The 18,571-nt window shown below is 43.7% G+C and overlaps 1 protein-coding gene across 2 annotated transcripts in view; it reads right to left on the bottom strand.

Moving 5' to 3' along the window:
- Positions 1-18,571, bottom strand: part of NCAM1 (neural cell adhesion molecule 1) — a 372,797-nt gene that overhangs the window by 36,916 nt on the left and 317,310 nt on the right. The window contains exons 8-14 of one of the 2 annotated variants that reach the window (XM_012557333.2): positions 15,963-16,105; positions 9,428-9,457; positions 5,084-5,234; positions 4,534-4,718; positions 3,898-3,994; positions 3,459-3,629; positions 2,171-2,302 (exon numbers count right to left, since the gene is read on the bottom strand). In XM_012557333.2, coding sequence (XP_012412787.1) covers positions 2,171-2,302; positions 3,459-3,629; positions 3,898-3,994; positions 4,534-4,718; positions 5,084-5,234; positions 9,428-9,457; positions 15,963-16,105 — 909 coding nt within the window. The remainder of the gene's footprint in view (positions 1-2,170; positions 2,303-3,458; positions 3,630-3,897; positions 3,995-4,533; positions 4,719-5,083; positions 5,235-9,427; positions 9,458-15,962; positions 16,106-18,571) is intronic. The other variant, XM_004382513.3, reaches the window with a different exon arrangement.

Raw genomic sequence — 18,571 nt, 5'->3', positions numbered from 1 at the left:
TTTGGAGTCTGTCTGAGTAACGACACGTCCCTCCACTATTCTCTGAGCTTAGGCTGGGAGCAAAGAGCTAAGCCTCAGCTGAAGGGAAGCTTGGGGTCATCTATGCAGGCCGAGGAGGTTGAACCACAGATCTGCTCTCTCCAGCAGAGGCCAGTTTGCTGCTAACCTGGCTCCCTGTGCCCTCTATTTCCAGCCCACACCATTGGGTGTTCTTCCAGTGTAGGATCTCCCCCTCTCTCCATGCCCCACAGTAGATTCACTAGTGAAGTTGGTCAGTCTTTTCCAAACATGGAAATGCACATTGCAAGAAACCTGGTGCCAAAGTACAGAGCTGGTTGGAACCAAGAGTTTAACTCCCCAACAGCTGCCTGCAAGATGTGTCTATGACTTGTAACCCAGGGTCATGCTAGCCCTTCATGGCTGCAGCTGCCGCATGGGGCTCCCCAATCAGTCCTCCAAATGCCCACCAGCTACCAACCTGACAGGCAGAAAAGGAGGGGAGCAAGAAGCTCAATTCCTTTGTCTCCTAAAAGCTAACATGGAAATCCTCTCAGGTTCTTTTTCCCTTGAAGGGATTCTGAATATAGGCCTGGTAAGGCTGTGGTACACTTTTATGGAATTCTAGCTAATGGTGAGGTAGTTCTATAGCTTGTTATTCAGGGCCCATACGCAGACGTCCACCATGCTTGGCTCAGCAAACATCCTCTTTGCCACAGGGTGATCATTACACACGCCAAGTCATAAATACATACAATTTCAAAAAGACACAGAAGTTGCATGCTCTAAAAGAGGAAGAGTGTTAGCCTCTCGGAGTCACCTACAGACATTAACAAGAGTAAAACTAGACTAAGGTCAGTGTGGTTAAGGCCCAGACAGTATCATCTACTTCAGCCGCTAGGGGACAAAGAAGAGACTGCAACTAAATTAAGAACTACGACTAGGAAATGTTAACACTATGGAAACAGGCAATGAGGTAGGAGAGGCACTTACGTGGAGGGCTATCTGCATTTCCCATGGATGGAACACAGACGAAAAGAAAAGACAAGAGACAGATCCAAGAGAAAAAAATAAGATGTAAAAGAAATGAATAGAATCCGCAGAGCTCATGGAGCTAGAAACTCAAATTATCAAATTATTTCAAATCCAGAAAGAAGCAAATCCTGTAGAGGGAAGACAAGGCAGGCTTCCTATTTCTGGCAAGAGGTATGGGGTCACTTTGCAGATCCCTGGCTCCAAAGAGAAGGAAGCAAAGGATCCCCCTGTGGGTTTTCTAATTCCAAGGGTCAAAGAGAGCCCAGGGAATTCTGTGACCAGCCAAGGAGTCTAATGCTTCCAACACTTTCTTTAGCTGGAGGGAACCTGGAGCCTCCCCGGGCTGCAGCTTGGGTCTGTAGACGGATGTGACTACAGCCAGGCTTGCCCACAACTTGGCTATTCGTGAGAAGGAAGGGCACAGTATGGCAGGCTGAGTTTAAGGAAAGAAGGCAAGATGGAGGAAAACGGAGATGCAGCTCTGAAAAGAATCAGGAAGAGGTGCCCCTCCTGAAAGAGGCTGCATTGGAGGGAGACCCCTGTGTGCTCCTGGTGTGGGCTGGGGAGGTGGGGCAGAAAAAAAGTCGAAAAAAAGTCAAAAGCCGTAACTGTTCTTCTGCCTTTTCTGTTGCTGTGTTTTTGCTCCTGCTCATAGATGCTACAGCAGTCTCTGTTTTTCTATAACTTATTATCTCTGCTGTATCAAAAATCCCACAACTAATTATGTGGCTGTGGCTGTCACTGTCCTTACCGCTTTCTTCAAGTCACAGGGTACCTGGGACCTTTGTGACCGTGTCATAAAGAGTATCTCCCAAATCCCTCCACAACGCACTGCTATTTCCCTCTCTGTTTTCTTTAATAACGTGTTGCTGATTTTTCTCCCTGGCTGTTAATCTAATGAGCTGTACCAGCTACTGTGACAGTGTCACCAGCCTCTCAGAGAGACAGAGGATAAACGGACGGGCATCAGCAGCCACTAAGAGCCAGAGAGCTAGGATGTGAGGACACCGTGAGCAGGGGCATCTGAAAGAGAAAAAGCTGTTGTCTGAACAGTGAGTCAAGTCAGCTCAGGGTCCCTCACCACCCCAGGAGGAGAGGGTGGGCGTGGGGCGGAGGCAGGGCAGCTGGCTCTACTTACGGACTGGCTGTGTCTTGAACTCAGAGGCCGTGCTGATCTCGCCCAGGCCCTTGCCATTGAGGGCTGCCAACCGAACAGCATACGTCGTCTCTGGCTTCAGACCCACGATGGTGACAATGCCCTCCATGCTGGCTGTTGTGGGAACATGGGGGAGGATCATAAAAGAGTGAAAAGCCGAGTGGACAAACCATAACATGGAATTGACTTGCCTTTGTAAATTGGGATGAGATTTCAGAGAGGAGTTAGGAAGGCAAATGGATTGTTTTCTTCTAGCTCTAATCTAATGCCCTCCAACCTCCTTGTCCCCCGAAGCTGAAGGAGTAGTAGATGCTTTCTGGAGGAACTAATTCTCAGTAAATCTGGGTTAGACGACGTCTCTGAATGGCTGTGACACTGATGTTCCATCCCACTCCCAGTTCCACCCTAGTTACCACCTATCAGACCAGGATTAAAAATTTCTACAGAAACAAATCACACTTCACTAAATGATTCCAATAAAACCCAAAACCAGTTGCTGTTGAGTCCATTCTGATTCATGGCGATCCCATGTGTGTCGGGGTAGAACCGTGCTCCACAGGGTTTTCAACGGCTGCTGATTTTTCGGAAGTAGATTGCCAGGTCTTTCTTCCCAGGCACCTCTGGGTGGACTTGAACCTCCAGTCTTTCACTTAGTAGCCGAGCACATTAACCGTTTGCATCACCCAGGGATATGAAACCCAAAAATGGGGAGGTTAAACACAAATATACTCAGTCCTTGGGGAAAGGTAGTATGGCTCAGAATCTTCAAATTGCATTCATTCAAAGGTTTGTTTTTTTTTCTTTTTTAATCTTTGGCTTGGAAATCAACCATAGGGTTGATTTAAGAACTGACTTAAAGCAGGACTGGCTGGGTGCCAGTGAGGACCAGCAGCACGGGTAATCCAAATATGCAGAGTAGGAGGTGGACTGAACACATCTAATGTGCTCAGCACCTAAACAGGGCTTCTGCATGGAACGTGGCTTAGATGGCTTCCTCTGGTTCTGGCAGGGACATGAGACCCATGTTCTGAAGCACTAGGGGGCAGAAGCCCAACTCTACATGGAGATGTGACCATGACCTAATTCTAGAGGGACGGTAATGGCATTTCAGGTGGTGGCATCTGGCATCCTCCTGTAGGTGAAATTGGTGTGTACCACCCTACCCAAATAGGCAGCCAGGATCTAGTGAACACTGAGGGCGAGGGTGTCCCAACACTGATTAATGAGGCATTCATGATTGTAAAAGATACAATGCCTCTTCTCGACTTACCTTCTTTGGCATCATACCACTTGGAATGCCACACTTCCTCGCCCATTGCTCTCCACTCAGCCTTGTACTTGAGGATGGGAACCCCACCTGTGGCCTCTGGCTCATCAAACTGCACCTGGGCTGTGCTAGAGTATGGTTCCACCTGGTCGATGGATGGTGAGGATGGAGTGTCTGTGGGGAAGACAGATATGGAGACCCACGTGAGCCCCATTTGGCCCAACACCAAAATTTCCAATTGCGAAGCAAGTCTCTCTCATCCCTGCTCTCTCTTGAAAATCCTGTCCTCCTGACCCACCACACCATGGGATTCTCTCCCAACACGCCCCATGCCCAGATCTCCAGGCCTCTAATGGCTTCCCACAGTCCTAGCATCACCATAGCATGCAAAGTGGGCTGGCTAGGGTAAAGTGGTGTGGAAGTCCTTCTAAGGGGTACTCACCTGCTTGAACAAGGATGAATTCCAAGGACTCCTGTCCAATGCGGTTCACCGCAGTGCAGTTGTAGTTTCCAAAGTCATTTTCAGAGTCTGGGGTCACCTTTAGAAGGAAGGAGCTCTTGGTGACAAGTGTCCCATGGGATGCCCATAGACCTAGATCCTTCTTTATTGCTTTTATTTGGTAAAGAATAACCAGTTGCCATAGAGTCAATTCTGGCTCATGGCGACCCTATGAGTGTCAGAGTAGAACTGTGTTCTGTAGGGTTTTCAATGGCTGAATTTTAGAAGTAGATTGTCAGGCCGTTCTTTTGAGACACCTCTGGGTGGGTTCAAACCTCCAACCTTTCGGTTCGTAACTAAGTGTGTAACCGTTTGTGCTACCCAGGTACTGGACCAGTAAAACAGGAATCATAGACTCCAGCCCAGACTTACACAGGAGAGAAGAATAGAAAAGGGACTGATAGACCCACCCTCCAGGAGAGAATCAGTGCAGCCTCTGGGATGTGGCTCAGTTTCTTCTCTAGCTAGTGGCTCCCCAGTATGTGCCAGGGAAGCAAGAGAGAAGGTTTTGGCTGTACACAGGAGTCCATCCATAGTCCAACTGTACCTACTCCACCTGCCCCCAGCCCCACCACTCACCTCCAGATAGCTGGCTGAGGGCATGTTGTAGATCTTGATATTGCTGTAGTTGGAGCTTGGCAGCAGCTGACCATCTCGGAACCATGAGATTGTGGCACTGGGATAGGCAAACACCTCACAGGTGATGTTCACCTGGTTCCCCTCCCAAGTATACACAGCCACAGGGCCCTGCAGCTTGGGGGCATCTGCAATAAGTGAAAATGACTCTTAGGGTGACCTCCGTGATCACTGAGCCTCACATAGCCTGTCTCCTGCACTAGAAGACAGGGTGTGTCCTAACGCAGAGTTAGTGCCTGAGTATAGATAGAGGTGAGTGTCGTTTCAGTGTTCCTGTGCACGTGAGCTGTGTGGGCAGGCTCAGGGCCAGGCAGGCTTGTAAGGAGCATGGGGAAGGTGTGTGGGTGGGCTTGGAGACAAGACCTAGGGTCAATCACCCAGGAGATGTGGCCAGAGCTCAGAGTGCAGGGTCCTAGCCGCTCTTTTCTGCTCTCATCCAGATCCTGCACTGCCCTCCCTTCCTCCCCTGCGTCCTCCCTCGGTGACTTCTCACATTGCACTTCAAGGTACATGGACTGGGAATCCTGGCCGATGGTGTTGCTGGCAGTGCAGATGTACTCTCCAGCGTCTGTATACTGGATGCTTTTCAGAGTCAGGGATGACACGCGGGCATGGCTGCGCACCACCATGTGCCCATCCAGGGTCTGCCAGGAGGGAAGGAGGACGAGTCAGAGCCCGAGGCAGAGCAGAGGGTGACAGTGGCTGAGGACAGGGTGGGGGCTGTTTGTGATCGTTCTCACATCCTCCCTCTCTGTGCCAACATCTAAGTCTTACTTTAGGTACCATCTAATGCAGACAACTCCAGGGAGCATCGTGGGAACTTGGGTGTATCCAAAACAGGGACTCCATGTATGTCAAACAGCCTAAACTGTGTGCCAAGGTTCGTTCTGGGCAAGCATGGGCAAAGTCCCCCAAGATGACTCTGTCTGGGTGTCCAAAATGGAAGCAAAGCCCTGGGCAGCAGATATTTCAGCAGCATCAGCCTTCCCTCGTAAGGTTCTGGGAAACCTATACTCCCTATTCTTTCCTTCCAACAGTCTGCCCATCTGCCAGTTCCAGGGTGCATGCACACGTAATGGGAAATTTGAATGTACCCAAATGTAAGAAATTAGACACGAATCTCCTGTTTCTGCAGCTGCCTCTCTTTCCTGCAAGCATTTTCCATTCGAAAAATTCAGACAACTCAGCTCAAGGACTGTTGGGATGGGAGTGAGGGTAACTGGGTCACCTCCCCAGGAATGGCAGTTCAGAGAGTCCCACACTGATTTGGTATCCTTGACATCACAGTCACCACCATTATCCAGTCCTAGATCCTATAATTGGCTTCCCAAGTCTCTGGAATTACAATGATTGGGCAAAAGGGGTTTAGGGTTAGGTTCTTTGGTTATTGACCTTTTGGCTTTTTTCCTTGGTTTTTTTTTTTTTTTTTACCCCCTTGACTCTTTAAGTAAAAGGTTTAGGGGGCCTGGAAGAGTCTGGGCATGTGGCCCAAGTTCAGATCCTCAAGAAGGTGGTAATCTGAAAGGGTGCTGCTCCTCGTGGGCTGGGCCACCCTCTTATCACCAGCGCATGATGCTCTGTAGAGACGGGCAGGAGGGTGCTCTGGATACAGCATCTTTCACCTCATGGGGTTGGGCCTTTAAAGAATGAAAGAATACTTGGCTTTGGGTTCTTTGGATAAGCTAGGTGGGGAGTCCAAAACCCAGAAGTTCAATGTTATATAGTAGCCAGTCTGAGGAGCTCAAAAGCAAGGCACCAATGGCTTTTCAGAGCAGTTTCAACAGATCTATTGCAAGATGTCCTTTTTTACTGTCACTAATGGATCGAATCCAGTTCAGTCACTTAAACCTCATCACATTTCACATCTGGAAGCTGGAAAAACACGGCTATGCATAAGAAGACAGAAAAGCCAAGCAAAACCATCACCACCTGCTGCTGGGAGTGCCTCTCCTCTCTGAGATGAATGCTCTGATGCCTGTGGCTCTCAGCTCCCATTTGACCTGTGCATTTGTGAGGCTGGCAGGTTTAGAAGACGCATCCCATGAAATGCCACTTATTAATGAGAGATGACAAAAGATAGGTGTGCAGCACTCTGTTAGAAAGCCTCGAGATATCCAATGTGTTGAAAATACTGGATTCTGGGACCCCTTTTCTTGTCGGCCGGCAGGGCTGTGTTGATAGATCCCAGTGGCGGTTTTCATATGCCATGCAAAAATCTTTACCCATCAGTCTAACTATGCGCATCCAGAGCGTGAGGTCATCCCTGCAGGTATCTCTAATGAGCTGACCTGACCTGCCTGTCACTCCTAGTTGCCCAAAACACAGCAGGAATGAAGGCAGAGGGGACTCAAAGTCCCCTCTGGCCTTTCAGGTTATCCTGTGAGAACACAGGTTCATTCCAACAATGATGCCGGCCAGTGACGGAATTATGATTCTTTGTGACATAGATGGGACTTGTCCGGGTCTTCCATGTGCAAAAATCGAAAACTGACCATAATCTTTAGGTACTCAAGAGAACATTTCCATAAGGAAAAGCTATGGCAGCAAGAGAGGCAAAGAAAGTCATGTAGGTAAGAGTAGGGTGTGAACAAACAACAACAAAGCAGGGGACAGAGAAGTCTTGATTCAGACTAATCTAGAAAGTGGTTTAAGAGGAGCTCAGGAAATGGGTGCACTGATGGCTGTACATTCTTTTCTTTTCTTCCATCTCATCTCTTCTCTTCCTAAAATTCTCTGTGTGGAAATGTCTCTCACTGAATGGTGTCAACAGACTATTAGGCAGCCCTCTACAGAGAATTCTTATTTTGCAGTGGCTCACGAAAAGATTGACAATGGAATTATTTGCCAGATGCCTTCAGTTCTCCCTCTGAGGGGATGCAAAAGGACTCCAGTAAAACTGGAATATTTCCTTCTGAAATGTTTCCCTGTGGCAACAAGACAAAGTCAGGGAGAGCCCCCTACATGCCACCCAGACCACGAGTCACACTGACAGTCCAGGCTATGGCAGCGGGAGCAGATGTGCTCTGGGCAAGAATGAAAAGATTATAGCAAGACCTTATTTTTTTTAAAAAAAAGTATGAAGGGTAATTATAATCACTCTTCTCGTCAAAACATTTTGTCTCCCTCTTTCCAGGTAAAAGTACGAAGGCTTTGGAGAGCCTACAGAATAGAACTGGCGATAACACAAGCCTTCTTTGGAACTCACCTGGACTGGGGTCTTCATCTCTGAATGAGACAAATAGGAGAGAACGGATCTTCTGAGCCCCAGGGGCATTGCTCACTTGCAAGTCAATTAGGTCCAGAGTGAGATACTCAAGATAAGGATACTTCTGGAAAACGGAGTGAGGCGTCTGCTTTCCTGGGAGTAAATCTATTACTTCCACTTACAATAATAATTCTCTTAGCATCCCCTAATGTTTCCTGATAAATCTCTGCTCCTCTTCTACCCAGGTCTAAATCAGAATGACAGGGGGAAGATGTACAGGGCCAAACAAAATGAGATCTGTAGCCGCTTAAGAGTAGATGATAATTAACCCTTCTTCTCTCCCTTCCCCAACCCCAACGGGTCCATGACTTTCAGGCAATAAAACAGCCAGCCTGTGACAGCACTAAGCAATTCTTGTGGCACAGGAGGGAAGCGCTTCAGAGAGGACGTGCACTTAACTATAGTTCCTATGACATCAAGGAAGGTATGATACAAAGAGAGCTTATAATGAACTAGATTCCACAATGGCACCGTGTTCATGTGCAGAAACGAATGTCAGTGCCTGGGGAAAGGCAGTCAACTTCTAAATATTAAACAGCATTCAATATTTATATCCATGACCTGAGCACATGAGTTACGTGTTCTGAATAATAATCCATCCTGAAAGACTAAGAGGATAGATCTACCTATTTAAAAATACAGAGTCTCTAGGATCTCCATATTCTGCAGTTACAGTATTAGAATATCAAAGTTCCATCTGGAAAAAAGAGACAAGAGCTAACAGTATTTACAGATTTGACCCTCGATTCTCATTTAAAATATACTGGTTTTTATTTCACTATATGTCACTTAAAATACACAAATCAGGGAAAAATATGATGGGCATGATCATAAGCAGGACCTTGGTGGTGTAGCAATGAAAGCCTAAAGATTAATATTTAGCATCTGTTTTCAAACTAAGTTTCACATTACCCACGCTGAAGCAAGCAGTCAGAGAAATTTCAAAGGCTTTACTAACTTTGAAAAACATGAAATCATTTGTGCCAAATCATTCTAATCTCATAAATTCAATGCATTAGAAAAGTAACATAGATGTGTTTAGCAATTTGGGGAAATCAACGAGAGATGTCATTTGCATTGCTTTTGAGATGAAACGTGATGTGATGATTTCCAAGACCAATCATTATCAAACAAGCAAGCAAGAAGATGAGTTGAGCTGGAAAGGAAAGGGCCGAGTGGGTTTTTAGATCACTAACTCTGTGACTTTATGATCTAAAGCCACATCAACCAGGTGAGTAAAAAAAATTTCATCATTTCCAAACGCCTGGCTGGGAATTAGGGTAATTTACTTCTATAATTATAATTACCTGGATATGATTTTACCAGCACCAGCAACAGAATAAGATCCAGTTTTAGGAAATAATAAGGATTTGTTCGTCCGCTCCCAACACAGCTTGCTTGCTCATCCTAAACTGACACTATTGCTATGTAATGTCTACTGCTATTAACCTATTCTTTAATCTAACTAAAGGAACTAATTAGTTTAGCATGTCTGGTTATTAAGCTGCAATGGTGAGTTAAACTGCAATGTTTTCAAAACTCAAGACTGGCTAGTGGTCAGGTAAGCTATACCTCTTGCTTCTCTGGTCGAGTCCACGAAGCCTGGAGAGAACAAGATATAAAACACAACAAGAAAGCAGTAAAATTTTACAACATGTTGCTTTAGAGAATTGATGTATCACACTGCATTCCGCGCACATGCAGCTTCTTTTCAATTCAGAACTTTTTCCAAGGCCCACTGTCAATGGGGAGTTTATTACCCAATTTAATTTAGGATTCAGCTTACGTTCAACTTTTTTTCTTATGCCCATTGAGATGTATATCTTTGGTAGATATATATAGGGGTCTTAGCAGACAAATTAGACTGCTCCTGTTGCAGAATGTCTTATATATTCCTCATGGGTTGGGTAGCACGACTAGCTCTAACCCCATAATCTAGAGATACTTATAGAGTAGGCTTCCTCTTTTCGATTTTATTACACAGCTTATCGAAGATACATACTAATGCCATTTTATGCTCATGCATTAAATAATGCTTTGCATGCATTCTGTTAAAAATAATTTTAAAAAATTTAAACAAGGAAGAAAAAGCAAGGAGCAGAGAGGTACACGAGGAATGAGAAGAATGCAGTCCTTGGGACTATGGTCTGGAAGAGTTGAGGATGCAAATGCTGAGGGCTGGGCCAGGGCTTCCATCAGCTCTTAAAGGCAGAGGAACGCCCGGATGGCATGCGGACTCCAGCAGGCACCATCTTCAACAAACATGGCATTCACAGGGGAGTGAGTCAACACAGAAACACAGAGGTTTGGGGCATTTGCCTACTCACATCTACATTGTTTATTTATCTGAAACTTGGTGATCTCCTTTGCTTACAGTTTTTCTGTTTTCATATTGGGAGTCAGAAACATCATACCTGCATGGTTCTTTTTATTAGGTGGCATGACTGCCTGATTGTCCCTGATGTTCAGATGGAAAAAGGATAGAAAAGATGCTAGAAACACAGCGATGCAATCCGGGGAATGTTAATGAGCTGGCAAACATTTATTAAGAGTTCACTAAAAGCAAGGCACTTTTATACGAAATGAGGATGAAAATGTTGTGTTACGTCACAGGATGTTGGAATGAAGAAGAATGTGAGACCAGAGGAACATGTAAAGACCAAGTAACAGTGGGCCAACATGTCGAATGTGGGTGCCAATTCCACATCACTTAGAAGCTTGTCTGTCACATGCCAGGGCTGGATTCAGCAAGATCTTTTTTTGAGGGTCTATATCATATGCAGTTGTTTGTTTTTCAAATTTGATACTCCTTCTGTCTCTCCCATTGCTTCTGTCCTCTGATTTTTGTGGCTTTTAGAATAAGTGGTTCTAGTAGTAATCACAATGCTTCTAGCAGCCTGACCACCAACCCGTGTGTGTGCTTGGCCGTGATAACTTGGTGAAGGTGTGGCCTACTTTAATCTGATATGCAAGTATACACACATAAAATAAACTAGAGCATGATCAGTAATGCTCCAAAAAGAATCAGTTCTGGGTTCTTTAAATGTTAACACATTTTACTGTCTAACATACAAGTCTGCAGGGACGTGTGTATATAAACTTGAGTATCCCTAGGCTTATCCTAAGCATTCCCAGTTATACATGTGCCTACTTCCTGTGGGCAAACCAGGCTCTGATTCCTCAACCAGTCAGTTTTTCCAATGTTTAAAAGTGGGGACTGGGTTTGTAGTGAATTAAGGACTTCTCCTGGTGAAAAGAAGGCCCCAGTTCCTAGAAAATTCAGGCTTTCAGAAGTTTTATTTATTAGATACCTGGTCAACCCACGTTCAAGTTTCTTGAAATGCTTTTCATTGTCTGTCTCTTCTGATCTCAACTCTTCACTCCTCTCCTTTTCAGTAATTATTAAGGCTTCGTGTGCCTTTTTTTACCAGTCATTTCAAAGACACTGAGATGGTCAAATAAGCACACAGTGGTTTTGCTCTTCCAGGGATAGAGTGTACAGACCATCAGGAGTCTTTGATCCGTGAGTCTCGTTCAATAGGTAAATGCTACCTAGAATTTACCACCACCCACTCAACACCTGGCAATATTTAAAATGAATTGGGGTAAGATGAGTAATGAATATGGTGTGGATGTACAGATGTTGTACAGATCTGCAGTATCACAGTGACCTCCACATGCATGATCAAACTGACTCATTATGACAGCAAATTTTTTTTGTCAACATAATAGTGACTACAACTTAATGGACTGACTTTCAGACAACTGATCTACCCTAATGATCTCAAGGATACCAATGATTTGACTTAGTCTAGTTATTACCAGTGGTTGAGCCGAATCAACCCAACTAGCTGAAGCTTACTGAACAGATTGATAATAATCAATCGTAAGTAACTGGACTCAACTCAGAGATATGATCAAAGATATGGTGTTACATTCAGGCTCATTGTACTGTTTTTTTGTTTGCTTCTCTTTTTCTTCTATTTTTTTAAATGAAGAAGAATATCTGGCATTCCATTAGGAAGTCACTAAGTATGTGTCTATGGTTGAAAGGCTTTTCTTCTCTCTTCTTTTAAGGAGCATAATACTAGACCCAACTAAGCAGTGAAGCAAAAGACAGAGCTGCTTTAATTAGCTTATATTGTAACTAACTTTATAAAAGGAATCATTGAGCCTTCTACAAAAGTCATCAAATCATCAGTGAGCACTGTGGCATCAGATGCTTCACCCTCTGAGACACGGACCCAGAGGGAAGGCCTGTGGCATTCCAAGGGCTCTGTACTTGACTTTGTCCCAGTCAACAGTTTTGTCAGTGACCTGGACAAAGATATTTTGAATAAGTATTCATACGAGGTTGGAAGTAACAGCTAATACAAATGTTAGATGACAGATGCAATGGGAAGGCTACCTGGTTGCCTGCCTTTGGGTCTTGTGCTTGGGGTTGGGGTTGTCATGGACTTAATATACATAAATGAAGCAGGGGGACCCATATGGGTTGAAATGCCCTGGACAAAGACTTCTGAGGGACAAAAGACAGTTCTGACGAAAGCCAGTCCCGAATGGTTAGAAAGATGGGTTAAAACAGTGGTTCCAACCCAGGGGCTGTTTGTAAATCTGGTATTTTTGGTAATCACAATGATTGGAGGTGGCTACTGGCATTTGATAGGAAAGGAGCCAGTTGATACTAAATATCCTGCAATGCATAGGACATTCCCACACAAGGAAGATTCATCCCAAATTGCAACAGTGACTCCATTGAGAGACACTAGGCTGCAACAACCAAGATAAAAATTTTAACAGAAGTAAATATAAAATTCTGAATTATTGGTTATGATATCAATTGCATAAGAACGGGATAGGAATATGTGGCTTAAATGAAGTTCATGTGAAAAAGACCCGATCATCTTAGCTGACCACAAGCTTAACATGAGGCAACAGACTGGGGAAACTGTTAATGGGCTAATGCAATTTTAACTATATTACAGTGTCCAGATCAAAGGACACAATAACCCCACTGATGTGTGCATTAGTTAGACTGTGTCTGGACTTCTTGGCACCACAAAATTTTAGGGGAGCACTGGTGGAACTGACGCTGTCTAGTAGAAACCATGACACATAGGAAACAGCAAAAGGAACTGGGTGTGTTAAAGGGGAGAATGGTGGAGAAGCTAATCTGTTGCTGTTGTTAGGTGCTGTCGAGTCAGTTCTGACTCATAGCCACCCCGTGTAAACAGAATGAAACACTGCCCAGTTCTGCACCATCCTCACAATCATTGCTAGAGAATCTAATAGCTACTTTCAAATTTCATAGCTCTCGTACAAAGTACTGATGGGCAGAGGTGGGAAGGACCTGAGAAATGGAAGGGGTAAGGAAGGAGACTTTTCTGATCATCACTGCTGGCTGACTGCACTATGAAGGACCAATACCATCACTCTTAGGCAGGACTGAGTGACCTTCTGGCAGGAATTCTAGAAAGGGTTGCCAGGTGAGATGAGAGAACTGCCAAGGTGTCTTCCACCCTTTTATGATTCCAGCATTTTGTGTGATCCAATTCCCAGGAGGCTTCTTTACCTTACCAATTAGATAAAATTGTCTAGTCTAATCTGCTTAGCATATCATCGTGATTTTAAAAAGAAAACTACTTTCTTCTACTCCTACAATTTAGTGACTTTAGTAATCTTGGTGCCTAATTATATGTATAATGCAGCTTTAGATGGCTCCAACATGGGGAGAAGCTGCCAAAGAAAAAGTGGAATTTATTATCTAGAGTCCAATTTGCTCACAAATGGGCCATATTTGTTTTCTTAATTATTAGCTATCCACGGTATAAGACAGCCATCATGCCTCTTTGAAGTCAATATATAATTAACGGAAATGACAACTTTTCTTATATAGGGTTTCGTCTAGGCAAATATGTTAACAATCTAGTGTCACGTCACTGGCTGACTTAGAGGACTTGTTCTAACACCAATTCGCTCATGTCCCAATAATGTCACTTCAAGTAAATTTAATGACAGTTGTTAGTTAAAAGAATCCACGGTACAATCGATGTGGCTGGGTTTAAAAAATTATCTCAGATTAAAACAGACCATCTACACTGATAGCTGAATTATACCAAAAAAAAAAAAAAAAAGAGTCCCTACTCTGCTTGAGATGGTTTCTGCTAGACCTTGAGTCTTACACTATTTAGTAAGTATGAGTGTACAATGTTGTTGTTAGTTGCTACTGAATCTATTCTGACTCACGGCGACCCCACATGTGCAGAGTAGAACTGCTCCATAGGGTTTTCAAGGCTGTGACCTTTCGGAAGCAGATTGCCAGGCCTGTCTTCTGAGGTGACTCTGGGTGGGTTGGAATTACCAACCTTTTGGCTAATAATCGAGTCCTCAACCATTTGTGCCACCCAGGGACACTTGAGTGTGTATTAATGCCTGGTTATTTGTTCTCATTCTGTAAAAATGAATTCATGGGTATAAGCCAGAAGTGCCAAATACAAAACCTGAAGTAGGCACAAATCTTAAATAACCTTTCTGGTCTAGCTTGGCTATTGAGCTATTCCTAGAGAAGATACAGAATTTAAAAGTGTCATTCATCTGAGATAGGTATTATTTCTGTCCTTCACTGTAGGGTAAAGATATACACTAACTTGGTCATTCTGGACAAATCTACTCCCAAGCCTGATGTAGAAAGACCCGCCAAGCCACAGGCCCTATGATTTAAGCCCTGAAATGTACATTCAATCCATACAACACATACAATGGGAGCTGAAATCCTAGCTGAGGCTTTAATTCCAAAGTTGATAAAGCAATTATCCAAGTAAACACCACATTTCTTAATAGAGCTGATTTCCACAATATCAAACAGCATATGTGAGTTTCAAAAATACTTAGCAGTTCCTCAGTTGGATTTTTTGTTAAGCTGAATTCAACTCTGGAGGTAAAACTTGCAAAAATTGATAACAAGTTATTTAGAACAACTGTTTCTGTTCCCTGTGATTTGGTTTGCTTCCAGTAGCAGGACAGAAGTCAGTTGCTCAAGTGCAGATCCCAAATTTGGTTCTGGTATCTCACACTATCCCTTTTTGGCTTGGTTTGAGTTTACCTTCTCTAGGGATTTCCTTTAGGCAGGAAAAAGAGTGAAGATGTATCATTTCTGACATTCTGGTCAATAAGTAATCCATTATAACTGTTCTTGAAGGCTAAGGCCATTACTCCTGAATAGGTGACAAAGCTTTGGCCAACTACAATGAAGCCCATTACTACAAGATATATGAGATGAGGTTGGAGAAGTGCCATAAGAGGGTTTAAGCTGGTTTAAAACCAAGCTTCTTCCTCCTCCAGCTTTTGACCCACTCAGTAACAAAAGGGCTGCATAATGTGTTGGTCACCTCACTTTTATTCATTGTCAATAATAATGACAGCTTTCCAGTGGCCTATAAATCCATGTGCTTTAACGCTAAATCTTCCCAGTCATTTTATGTACCAGGAAGGTTGCTACCATGTTCTTAAACCCTCAGTGAATATGTTGCAGAACTTGGGTGTAACAATCATCACTTAAAAACTGCTAATTATTTTTGCCTTTAGAACAAAATGATATTCATATGTGAGCAAGAATACAGGCAGACACAAAGGCAACCAAGCTTTTGTGTGTATAGTGCATGTATAGCATGAGTATACAGAACATAAGGAAAAGAATTAATAGGCTTCTTTTATTCCTATTATTTCCGGGAGACATTTCCTTGGGTGCTCCTGAGATGATAATATCACCGGAGCACCAGGATCTTGGCTTCTCCTTGCTCTTCTCAGCTCCATAACCCTGAGATTGAAAATCACTCTTCCCTTCCTCCCCAGAACGCCTAACTTGATCGTGCCCACTAACATCACACTCCTGAAAATCTATGCAAGGAATTGTGCCCTTTCCATTGCAAGGGAATGTTAAGCAGGCCACGTCTGGAAAGGCTGGGGGAAAGAGGCCACAGGACTAGGCTGTGGTCTTTGGTGGCCACACCGCGTCTTCTGGCTCACCAAAGATGACCGGGCACGGGGCAGACCCAAACTGTGTCATGTCTGTATTGCTTGGCCCTGAAACTCTTAGGTGACATTATACCTTCTCTTCACTGCTGATGTTCCGGGTAGAAGTTCTCCAGGTGATAGAGGGAATGGGGTCTCCCGAGGCTTCACAGGTAAGAGTAACCTGTTCCTCCAGCTCCATGGCAGTCTGGTTCTCTACGTAAGTGATTTTGGGTTTTGCTGAAAAGATTAAAACATTTCTGTAAGTTTATCTGATTTCTTTTCCCTTTCTGGGTTTACATTACGACACACACCCAACTCAACAGAAGTTATCTAATTACTAAGCAAACCAAACCAGTGGCCGTTGAGCCATCTCCAACTCATGGAGACCCCATGTGTGTCAGAGTAGAACTGTGCTCCATGGGACTTTCAATGTTCATTTTTTGAAAGTAGAGCACCAGGCCTTTTTTCCAGAAGCCTCTGGTTAGACTCCATTTACTAAGTACAAGGCCCTATTCTAGATGTTGTCAGAGAGACAGAGCTGAACCCCCAAGGAGCTGACAATGAAGTAGGCAAATGACAACACAGGAATGATTACGATGAAAACAATATCCTACACTGTACGAGTGCTAAGAGCAATGGGTGCAGGAGGCACTCAGCAGAGGAGGAGTGCTCTCCTGGCTGCAACGTTCAGGAGAAGACAGCACTTGGGCTCAGCGATGAGGCTTTCAGTAGGTGGAACTTCAAGGGTGGAGATGGGGATATGCCAAGTGCAGAAAACTGCTCGAATAAAAGCAAAGAAGCAAGAACATGTAAAGGGAGGGTTGTGAAGAGAACAGTGTGGCATGTGCATCAAAGCAGAGAGAGAAGGTGCTGGACCCTGGCACAAAAGAGTCCTGATGGCCCGGTTAAAGTGCTGGCTTGAATTTTATCAGTGGCTGGTGGAGGTCCCCTGACAGTTTTTGATCAGGGAGATGAAATGATCATTTGTACTTCAAGAAGATTAATCTAGGAAAAAATTCAAGATGATTTAGAATGAGCAGAAAGCCTTGAGGTCGGAAAACCAATTTGGAAGCTCTGGCAATGACCCAGATTTGATGTAATACCGTCCTGAACTAGGTCGTTTCAGGGAAGACCGGAAGAAAAGGGCAGCTTCGAGAGAGATGCTGAAGGAAAATTTCATAGGAAGTGGCAAAGGAACAGAGGGCAAATCAGGATGGCAAGACATCAAAGAAGAAACAAGAAGGAGTCCAAATGACTCTGAGATTCTTAATGACTAGGAGAATGGTATTAGCATTAACTCAAGTAAGGAAATTAGGCAAGTAACCGGGTGGGGGCTGTGGGGTGGGGCTGGGGATGGGAAGGAGATGAGTTGAGATGAGTTCATTTTCCAAATGTTTTGGGTAATGCAAGAAAACACATGCATTCAAAAGCTGAGTTAAATGTTAAAACATTAGAGAAAATTGAATTTTCCCAATTTAAAACAATTATACTCTGAAATTGCTGAACCTTCCATGGAAGAAAAAAAGATAGCATTGCCCAAATGTAACTTATTTGACTAATAGAGAAAAAGGCCAGGCTAGATAAACAAATAAATAGAAAATCAGAATTATGGATACTTTCTGAAAGAATCACATTTCTTTTATATTAAAATTCATACAGTAACCCCCAAGAAGGATAACAAGCTATTGTCTGTATATGTCTTCCAAGTTGATGCCCTTGATTCTGTTTTAGTACACCAAAAATAATGACAAAGATACACATTTTTTTATAGCAAATGTCTGCCTTTATATAATATCAATTATATATTTCAAATATTCTCTTAAATTTAATCTGTCTTAAAAACCAGTAACCAGTTGCTGTCGAATTTGTGGTGACCCCAATGCATGTCAGAGTAGAACTATGCTCCACAGGGTTTTCAACTGCTGATTTTTCAGAAGAAGATTGATGGGTCTTTTTTCTAAGGCACCTCTGGATGGACTACAACCTCCAAACTTTTAGTCAGCAGACGAGCACATTAACTGTTTGCACCACCCAGGGACTCCAAATCTGACCCAACAGTCTGCTCAGCAAATCCTTTTTTAATGGCTAGCATGTAGGCATCAAATGATGTATTGCATTGGGCAAATATTCTGCAAAAGATGTCTTTAAAGTGTTAAAAAGCAAAGATTCCACTTTGAGGACTAACGTGTGTCTGACCCAAGCCATGGTATTTTTAATCGTTTCATATACGTGAGAAAACTGGACAATAAATAAGGAAGACTGAAGAAGAATTGATGCATTTGAATCATGGTGTTGGTGAAGTATATTGAATATACCATGGACTGGCAGAAGAACGAACAAATGTCTTAGAAGAAGTATAGCCAGAATGCTCTTCAGAAGCAAGGATGGTGATTCTTCATCTCATATAGTTTGGGCATGTTATCAGAAGGACCAGTCCCTGGAGAAGGATATTATGCTTGGTAAAGTAAAGGGTCAATGAAAAAGAGGAAGACCCTCAACGAGCTGAAAAGACACAGCAGCTACAACAATGGGTTCAAACATAGCAACAATTGTGAGGATGGCTCAGGACCATTTGGTGTTTCGTTCTGTTGTACATAGGGTCACTATGAGTCGGAACCAATTGGACAGCACCTAGCAACAAGAACACGTAGGCATAGGTCAAGACAACATGCTCAAATGATCACAAATTCAAATCAGTAGGGT

Source organism: Trichechus manatus, unplaced genomic scaffold (genome assembly GCF_000243295.1).
Source record: "Trichechus manatus latirostris isolate Lorelei unplaced genomic scaffold, TriManLat1.0 scaffold00094, whole genome shotgun sequence".
Classification (NCBI taxonomy): domain Eukaryota; kingdom Metazoa; phylum Chordata; class Mammalia; order Sirenia; family Trichechidae; genus Trichechus; species Trichechus manatus.
The sequence above is the reverse complement of the archived record's forward strand: the minus strand, read 5'-3'. Positions and strand labels throughout refer to the sequence as shown.